Source organism: Toxorhynchites rutilus, chromosome 1 (assembly GCF_029784135.1).
Source record: "Toxorhynchites rutilus septentrionalis strain SRP chromosome 1, ASM2978413v1, whole genome shotgun sequence".
Classification (NCBI taxonomy): domain Eukaryota; kingdom Metazoa; phylum Arthropoda; class Insecta; order Diptera; family Culicidae; genus Toxorhynchites; species Toxorhynchites rutilus.
The window spans coordinates 161,753,671-161,763,957 of NC_073744.1; the positions used below are offsets into that span (position 1 = coordinate 161,753,671).

At 39.1% G+C, this 10,287-nt stretch overlaps 1 protein-coding gene across 1 annotated transcript; it reads left to right on the forward strand.

Moving 5' to 3' along the window:
- The first annotated feature begins 7,410 nt into the window (after positions 1-7,410).
- Positions 7,411-9,990, forward strand: LOC129772995 (uncharacterized). Its single transcript, XM_055776545.1, has 3 exons — positions 7,411-8,331; positions 8,408-8,846; positions 8,904-9,990. Exons 1-3 carry the CDS (start codon positions 7,780-7,782, stop codon positions 8,993-8,995), a joined length of 1,083 nt encoding a protein of 360 aa, XP_055632520.1. The 5' UTR covers positions 7,411-7,779; the 3' UTR covers positions 8,996-9,990.
- Positions 9,991-10,287: the final 297 nt, after the last annotated feature.

Genomic DNA, 10,287 nt, shown 5'->3' on the forward strand with positions numbered 1-10,287 from the left:
TTATTCGAAACAGCCCGTTTTCGATGTTACGATTAGGAAGAATGTTGCAAAATTCAGCAAAGCGTATTGCGATCGATTTGTGAGCTACAGTGAAATCTTTTTACGCAGGGTATACACACAATGCAGCAGTCAGTATAGAGCGTTCGGTTTTTATTCCGTTTAAGGCTGGTAGATAGGTGTGCGCGCATAGTAATCTAGGTTAAGGTTGTAAAATTTTAAAGTCTATGCATAGAACAATGCCTAATAGTCTATGCATAGAACAATGCCTAATAGAGGATACCTCTTTGAATGGAATTCTCGCTTAACTTTTGAAAAGGTAACAAATGTAAACAAATCGAGTTAATGGATGCACGCTATTAGTTTTCAATCATTGAATGCATTACAAAAACAATTGTTCACGTATCTATCTTCTTCATCTTTTTATCGCCGATACAAAAAATATCCAATGTACAGAATCGGATTTGAAGCGCCCGACTGTTACTTCGGACGCCTCTTTCCTCCGACTCCCGAAACGTCCGAAGTAACAAAGCAGTCAAAACAATACGAAGTCGTACTTCGGTTGTTTTGAGTTTTTGTTTCTTACAGCTGTTGTTACCGATTTCAATGCAATTCGACGAGTGATAACAATAATAATTCACCTTTAGAATGAAATGCTGTTATTCGGATTGTTGCTTAGAAGTTAGTTTAAAATTTTTGTCGAGCAACGTAATATGTCCAATGTGCAAATGCGGACAGACAAAACGTCCAATGTAACATTTTTCGCTCCTAGTCTTCAACTTTAATCTCAAATCACGGAACAACAGTTATGATTGGTTTTTCAGAGTTATTCTTGACTGCTAGTGGTGAAAGTAGCGATAAAGATCGGAAGCTTTTAAGACAATTCGCGGAATAATGCTTGGGTCTTCAACTTCGTTTTTCTCGAGTTGACGGAAATGTTACATTGAACCTTTTCAAAAGTTAGGCGAGAATTGTATCATGACTTATACCAGGGACAGACATACAGCTGTACTAGCATTGTACGTGTACAGCGTTGTACAGGTACCATCGTAGCATGACAGACATACTTTGGTTGTACATTGCACCGCATGTTAAACTGACAATCAGAAATTCGACCAATTTTCACCACATGTTTCAATGACAAAGTTGTTTATTTACCGTCTGAACTATCAAACACAACAAACAAGTTTCCAATCTGAGTTATTAACTCAAGAGAAAGTCAATGAAAAGAATATTTACCAAGTGTTTTGATTCTGTTTGTTCATGCTACCCACCACTAACCGTTTGTGGCGCTGCGCACACTACAACTGTAGTCATGTACAACGGTGAAACAGGTCGGTACAGATACAGCGATTGTACCGAGATGCTTGCATGGTTCTAGCGCTGTACATGGTGACAGACATACATTTTTCGAAGTACAGCGCAAGTACAGTTGTATGTCTGTCATAAGTATTACGTAATCCATCGAATTGGTCTATACTATTATATTTTTTATTGTAATGTTGAATATAACAGTTTATATTAGACGATTTTTTAGAAACAATCGTCGCATTCCAACACACTTGACAGCGATCCACTGACAATGGTTATGCTAGGAGAATTGCCAGTTTTTGCATGTAAAAGTACGAAGTCTCTATCAAGGGTCGAGTTCAGACGGAACCCAATATCCATGTTTGAACACTCTACCCATGGCCTTAAAAGGGTTTAAAATGTGTCATTCCGATGTTAGCTCACCAGGATTTCACATGTTGTCAGCATACTCCTCATGAGTTTGGCATGATTTCCCAGCAAACATTAAATCGCATAACAAGCGTATGTACAACATCATATGCCCTAAAATTTGGTTGGCATATAATGCGCCTAACTGGCATATGCATGCAAAAGTGGAGGCCATATACATACATGGCAAATGCTTACCGAATTTGTTTGGATGAATATGCAACTTTGACCGGCTATAATAGCGACTTTTTCCATACTCATATACGATTTATTACAGACATAGAAAAAAAAACAAATGGCGCAAAATATTTTCGTGAAATGTTTATTATAGCCTCACGAATCGCCATTTTTATATATGAATATTTATGTTTGTAGAAATAATAATTGTTTGATTGACTTGTGTTGGGCGTGGAATATGAATGTTTAAAATGGCACAGATTAATGTTTGGTGAAAACTGCTCCGATTTTGGTTCGAACTCCGGTCGTCTGGATTATCATCCACCAGCTATCTCGCGCGGCTATCTGAAGATTAATTCAACAGCGGTTGAAACTTTCGAGTGCATCAGAATTTCATTGACATTTCAATATGATGTAATATGTTCTTTATTAGGATCTAATATGATTTACTGTTTCAAGATTTTCTTCAGCATGCAACACGATTTGCTACAGTACTGAATCGATTTAAATTATACGCTTATACGACACACAAACTGCATCAGCGTAATATATGCATATGATGCGGATTAAATATATTTTACGACAATGTACATCATAAAATTGATCTTTGTTATACCGAATTGCGACTTAATTTGATAATGATATATAAAATCGAGTTTTTGCATTTTATGCGATTTCAAATATACACGACACATACCTTGATTGATATTATATGCGATTATGATTTATTCGGATTTCTTGTAAGACTTGGCTCGTGCAAAATTATACGATTTAATGTTTGCTGGGTTTTAATGTAATAGGGCGTATTCAAATTTATCTGGTCTCCATTTGCATTCTCATATGCTGATCTCAAAATCATCGCTTTTTGAAGACCGAATTTAGTCACATGTTTTTGTTAATATTAATATTAGCTGGGGACGCTTTGAAACAGTGATTCCCAAACCTTCCATACTTAATACCATGGACAGACATACAACTGTACTAGCGCTGTACGTGTACAGCGTTGTACAGGTACCACGATAGCATGACACACATACTTTGGTTGTACATTGTACCGCATGTCAGACTGACAATCAGAAGTTTGAATTTATTGCATTGTACTTTCACCAATATTTCAATGAAAAAGGTTTTTATTTAGCGTCTAAACTATCGAACACAACAAATATGTTTCAATCTGAGTTATTAACTCAAGAGAAAGTCAATGAAAAGAATTTATACCAAATGTTTTGATTCGTTTTGTTCATGCTACCCACCACTAACCGTCTATGGCGCTGCGCACAGTACAACTGTAGCCATGTACAACGGAAAAATAGGTCGGTACAGGTACAGCGATTGTACCGAGTTGCTTGCATGGTTCTAGCGCTGTACATGGTGACAGACATACAATTTTCGAAGTACAACGCAAGTACAGCTGTATGTCTGTCATAAGTATAAGACTGTGGCGTCCAAAATTGAGGGGACTAAGAGGGGACGAAAACAGAAACTTGCGAAGACCAAAGAGAAAAGACTACCAGACTGAATTCGTCGATCGTTGCCATGAGGACGCTAAGATCGCACGATATGCTGTTGACAGCCTTGAATTTGCAAGTTCCTGATAGAAAGGAATAAACGAGGCGAAGTCGTTTTCCAAATTCCAGTTTGTCCAAAGGGACACACCGAATGCAAGTGCTTTATTCAGCAACTTTTTGGTTTAAATATACGAAACTAAACCTAAGAAAACTTCCTCCTAAAGCGTGTGGGAATCTACACATTCCCTTCCCACATCCTTCACCTACCGTAAAGCTACCCAGGGAACGGTAAAATATGTGCCTCTATTTTTCTGAACTCTGCGCATAAGCTGACCGACTATCGCAAACATAATTTTACATTGTGTTTTTGCCCCAAAAATCGAGACAAAAACATTCACCAAAATTTTGTTTGTCAAAACATCAAAAAAAAAATCCTACGTACAATAACAGGGAATTTGGTGGAGAATCTGGAAACCAAATCATCAAAATCAAAACTAAATTTTGGATACATTCATTTCGTTTATTTTACAATTTTCATAAATATCTTCACAATCGCACTCATCAAACGAAAATAAAAAATCAATCGAAAATAGAAACAAAATTTTTAAATGATTCTATTGACATAATACATATAAAAACCACTTTTTGTTTTTTTTATATTTATTGCAATGATTTCTAAAAAACACGACATTACGTTAAAGACTTTCCATTTACCATGTTCACACAAAAAAAAACATTTTCAATATCGTTGATTGTGGCTCATCACAAAGCATTCAGGTAAACGCATGCAGATGAAAATGAAAATTGCTGCTGATTGAGTAAATAAAAAATAATATTGGGTTGGGGAAAAAGAAATGTCGTATATTGTCAATATATGGCAACACTTAAACATATCTTGTGTTGTACTTATCGCATCGGGTCATACTATACGGCTATTTAAAGACGACAATCTGTGCTACAAGTGTCGTTTTGACAGTGTTGTGATTAACCTTTTCAGTCTCAAGTTATAGCGCGTCAAAGATGGAGTCCACCAAGCAAGAAACTCGCCATATTTTACGTTTTTACTACCTGCGAGGTAAAACTGCAACGAAGACGACCGAAAAAATTCGTGTAGTTTATGGACCCGATACTGTAACGATTCTCACAGCACAGCGTTGGTTTGATCGATTTCGTTCTGGTGTAGTGGCTGTCGAAGATACACCCCGTACTGGTATGCCAATCGTTGAAATCATCCAAGTATACCGGCATGTGAGCATTCGCTCGATTGGCCAGGAACTGGGTATAGACCATAAAACCGTTTGGAACCATTTGCAGAAGATTGAATTCCAAAAAAAGCTGGATGTATGGGTGCCACACGAGTTGACGCAAAAAATCTTTTAGACCGAATCAACGCCTGCGATGCACAGCTGAAACGGAACGAACTCGACCCATTTTTGAAGAAGATGGTGACTGGTGATGAAAAGTGGATCACGTAAGACAACCTAAAGCGAAAAAAGTCGTGGTCGAAGCGCGGTGAGCCGGCCCAAACCATCGCCAAGCCCGGATTGACGGCCAGGAAGGTTTTGCTGTGTGTTTGGTGGGATTGGAAGGGAATCATCCACTATGAGTTGCTCAACTATAGCCAGACCCTCAACTCGGTTCTCTACTGTGAGCAGCTTGACCGTTTGAAGCAGACGATTGACCAGAAGCGGCCAAAAATGATCAATAGGAATGGTGTTGTTTTCCACCAGGACAACGCTCGGCCTCACACATCTTTGATGACCCACCAGAAGCTACGGGAGCTCGGTTGGGATGTCCTATTGCATCCACCGTATAGTCCGGACCTGGCTCCAAGTGATTATCATCTCTTCCGGTCCATGCAAAACGCTCTTGGTGATACTAAGTTGGCCTCAAAAGAGGCTTGCGAAAATTGGCTAACAATGCTAACAATGCTAACAATGGTAACCTTCAATTGGATAATTTTAAGTGTGTTAAATAAAGCCTCAAATTTCGATCAGAAATACGACATTTCTTTTTCCCCAACCCAATATAAGACACTTGAGAAAAAGTAACCAAATGCCACTGAGAAAAATATTTCATTTGCGCATCGCACCATGTTTACTATATTCTCGGCCTTACGCATCGATTATGATTTATTCTGATTTCTTGTAAGGTACCCAGCAAACATTAAATCGTATAATTTTTCACGTGCTAAGTCTCACTATATTCTCGAACTTACGCATCGATTATGATTTATTCTGATTTCTTGTAAGGTACCCAGCAAACATTAAATCGCATAATTTTTCACGTGAAACCTGATGAAACGTACTGCAAGGCCGTTGTTTCCGGAAAAACAACTGGACTCGTTAGATCTGCAAAGTGTCCAGAAAAACACAAAACAAAAAATGGTCAAATTCCAGATAAAGCTGCATACTAAAAAATTAACCTCTCGTATCTCCTGCAACAATAAACCAGTTTGGTTTTAAATAGGAGTCCCTTCAGAAGATGTTGGACTCTATTATGGAAATCGAGGCGATAACAATTTTGCTCGTCAGCTCCATTTTACTATTATAGATACCGAGCTACTCGATAGCATCGAACGAGTGATAGCTATCGGTTCCAGTGACCGATTTTTTCGAGTTTGGTTCGCTTGTTGCATATCTTCAGAGAATTATTTAGTTTTGGTTTGTTTCCTTGATATTTTCCTGTAGGAAACATTTCAGAAACACTTGAATATATATACAATTGCAACACATGAATTTGAATGCCAAACAAGAGATAAAGCTTGTGCAAAGGATAATGGGCCGTTTTCGGGGAAAACATCGAACAATAGGCTAAGGATGATACATTGAAAATATGTAAATAAATGCTTAGGGTGCTCATACACTGTTTGACCGATGCCAAATATTTGACTCTTTTTGACAGATAAAATTTGGTCAACGTGTACTGATCAAATATATTCTACACAAAACACGACAAGCAAATATTCAATTATTGGATGCCTGAAATATTTTTTCAGTCTGTTCTTCGAACCTGTCGGTACATGGTTAAGTTACCTTGGATATTTCAGTTGATTTTATTCCATGTTCGGTGTTTGATATTGTTTACTACTGTTTAAAATTGAAAAGTGGCAAACAAAATAGTGTTTGTACAAATATCAAATCAAACCTTATCTGTCAAAAAATATCAAATATTTGACCTCCTGGCAAACAGTGTACGGCCACCTTTAGTTTTCTCCTGGATTTTTAGGCCCTACAAACTCGCTGATTAACCTTCTTAGACATTCTACTATAAACGATCGCTCACAGATTGAAGCATTGTCCACTTATAATTCGTACGCGTTTTTTTTTATTATTATAGCGATTTGATTGTAAAGTAGATTTTTCCGGTAGACGAAATTTCACTGTTTTTCATGCGGCAAGTCAAAAATTATTCTAGAAGATGAGAGGTGAAAACTAATCTTACCCACATATATTGAAAATCCTACGCAGTTGAATATCGCCAAAACTAACTTATTAAACAGGTCCACATGGACATTATTCATAACCCCAGATAACTCCTACCTCCCTCTTCGTGGACAAGCGTGGACATTCGCGTACCCCCTACCCCCTTTAAATTTGTTCACCTGGTATGTAAAACAGCCCCTAAGTCCGAGTCACGAAAACGTTTGTTTCATTGATCGGAGAAAAATTTGACAGATAGTGTGAGGGGAAAAAAGTTCCAAGATAATCTTTTTTTTCAAGCTAAATGCACTTGAAAAAAATACTTCATGACCCTGGTTCTAATGATACGAAACAAAGCATTTGCCAATAATTTCTCTTAGTGTATTCAATTGCTCTGCTTTATTATACTTGAAAATGTTCCTTGTATTTCGTGAAATATAATCTGTATTAGTTTAACGATAAATGGGTATTTTTTCGAAAAAAATATTTCCCATTTTTCTATTCAATTTTCCGGGTACGCAATTTGGTTTTCCCGGTATTCCTCATAGGCCCTTTGGAAAAAGTTGTTGCCAGATGTTGTTTACGGTTTGTCGTTCGCATTTGCATTGATAAAACAAGAGGTGAGAGAAAACGGAAAAAAATAACACAAAACGGGCAGGAACAACTAATTGTAAATGCTAAAAATAATTGTACAGTCATCGTTTCCGTTTGTGTTTTAATAATGAAGTTGTTTTTGATTGATTTCGGAACGATAAACTTTTACGGCCCGTGTTTAGAAACAGTGGAAAGCCTGTTTGAATAGATTTCGTTTCCGTTTTTCGAGATTCCACTTCAGCGAATCCCGTTTCGTGGCTTGTGTAATATAAGGAGTGCTCTGGTTTGTGTTTTCTCGCTGGTAGGCCTGCTGGGAGTTTCCAGCTTCGCTGAGGACAGACTTCCTCTCAGCGCTGGAAGCAATGGACGAGTTGGACACGTCCGGTTTCGCCGAATTGCGCGACAAAAATGAAATCATCCGCAAGTATATGGAGCATTTGGGTCAGTTGAGAAGCCTGGCGGATCGACGCGGACAAATTAGCGAGTCAGAGTTCAACAATTATCTGATTCGGCACTACTTCCACAATAACAACATCATAAACTACATCTTCGACAAAAACACCAGCCGCATCTTGCTGAAGACGGTTATCGAGCGGAAGAAGAAAATCATTAACTTTATCTTCGTGCTGCTCACGCTGTTTATCGTGTTCTCGTACAAGCACGAGGTGTCGACGGTGGTTCTGCGGAACATTCAGAGTTTTATCTATCCCGGGATGCGGGTATGGCGCAAAGTGGCCGTCCCGATTATTGCCAACTATCCCTCGCTGACGGAGTACTACGACGAGAGCTGCCTGCTGACCAACCCGTACTTCCAGGTGGAAAACCTTAATTGCGATCCCTGTGCGGACGTAGCCAATGTGTTGGACCTGACCAACGTGGAGCATGTGACCGTTAATTATCCGTATATCTTCAAAGTGAGTAAGGGGGAGATCAATGATATTCGATCGATCGATCGACACTCAGATGTGTTTCTTGTTCTCTGTTTCGTAGGCTCAAAAAGAGCAGGTGGACATTGGTCAGCTGCAGGCACTGTTCGAGCAGCATCGTGCCATTTTCACGAAGGATGCGTTCAAAATACAATCGACCCACGTGGACGTCCGGAATCTGGACGACCTGTTTCGGCATCTCACAAACAACACCCAACAGATCGAGAGTCACAGCGTGTGGCGCTGCAACCGAATGGCTCCGGCGAGGTTGCTGAGAACGGTTTTCCCCCGACCGGCGCGATTGCCGGCCACCGGCGTTAGTCTGGAGCGATACCTGATAGTGGATACCGCGCAGGCCCCACCGTATCGCATTCCGGACGCGGAATGCGCCAACATGTTTGTTATTCAGGGACACGGCAGCCGGACGTTTCTGCTGCGACCTACGCAGGAGTGTAGGCATCGGTGTCGGACGCTGTCGGTGCGGTTGCCGGCCAGCTATGGGCGTAAGGATTGATCTGATTGACTGACTAATCGGTTCTACAATGTGTTTTCTTTTTCAGTGATCTACAATTGGTGGTACTGGAAGCCAATCTCCTTGCCGGAACAGTACGCAAAAACTCCCTCCGTCAGCTACATTGGTTCGTACTGTTGAGAGCAGAGATACGACCAACCCCCAAAAAATAAGCCAAATTTTCACGATAGAATCTTTTTCGACCACGCGGAAACGACAATTCTGCTTCTCAGCTTTCAATGTGCGAAATTTGATCATGATGTGGCATTCTGTTCAAAACTCGTATGCTTCCCAAGGGACACAATATGCAGTTTTAGTTTGTAAGCAAACCCAAAGTCTAGCCACCATGTAAAGAAACCTTTTTTATATTGTGTGGACGTCATTCTGTTAGTCGTTAGTTTTTAAATTATTTAATTTACTTTTGTTCGTGTTAAATCAATGACTCACACCAAAAAAAGAAACTATCGTACTCATTATCGCGTACTACCGATTCACGTTCCGTCTTACGGCTGTCCAAAGTTGAACTCACGATTATATCTCCTTTGACTGATGAAATACTAATTTTAAGCTGCGATAAATTTATTGTTTGTTAACGGCTTCCGCCAAAGCTAACACAAAATCTAACTAGGTGATAGGTAACAAGAGACCTAAAGGTCACATATAGGTAAAAAATTGCTTCCCCAGAACCAACAAATTAGTCAGGTTTTTTTTGAGATGCCATAACTGTTGAAACATTTCGCCGCATTATAAAGGCGCCAAATAGTATTACTAATTCGTACTACCAAAAGGAACAAAATGGTAGTTACGGGGCAAGTGTGTGACTGAGCCGAGCTGATCGATGAGGTTGGAGTGTAACGTGAAAGCAAAACAAAATAAGAAATACCCAAACCAAATTTAGTTGACGCAAAGCTATATTTTCTAGTGACTAGATGTGGTGTGAACGGAAGGCGTTAAGTAGGGAAGAACCTAGATTGCAAAAATGATGGTGACTAATGTAGTGTATAAAGCATATATATATATTTTTTTTGTAGATACTGATTACATCTAAGTGAATCTATGCGCATTACACATGTATATCAACCGGAAACAGTAAATCGAATAAAGAGAAATTATTCACTGGAACAAAGAAGTTTTCCTTTCCATCAGAATGTCAATCGACTTTATGGCTTTGACTATGTCGATTTTTGAAAAGACATGTGTGCTCTTATTCTAGATCCTTTGGAATGCAGAACCTGTCGACCTGTTCCTGATGGTTCTAGAATTCTTTCCGTGTTCCGTGTTCCCGGCAGGACTACACTCTGTCCAACTTCTATAAGACCATCAGGATTCTATTTCGTTGCCACACCAACAGTTGGAATTTCATAAAAATACATTCACACATTGTTTAATGCTTAGAATAAAGAATACTTAACGTAAATTTCACCTAAGGATGA

Bases quoted from the DNA above. Each gene is read 5' to 3' on its own strand.
- LOC129772995 (XM_055776545.1), top strand. From the start codon at position 7,780: ATGGACGAGTTGGACACGTCCGGTTTCGCCGAATTGCGCGACAAAAAT. The intron at 8,332-8,407 runs GTGAGTAAGGGG...TCTGTTTCGTAG, and splicing joins ATTATCCGTATATCTTCAAA to GCTCAAAAAGAGCAGGTGGA. The intron at 8,847-8,903 runs GTAAGGATTGAT...TTTCTTTTTCAG, and splicing joins GTTGCCGGCCAGCTATGGGC to TGATCTACAATTGGTGGTAC.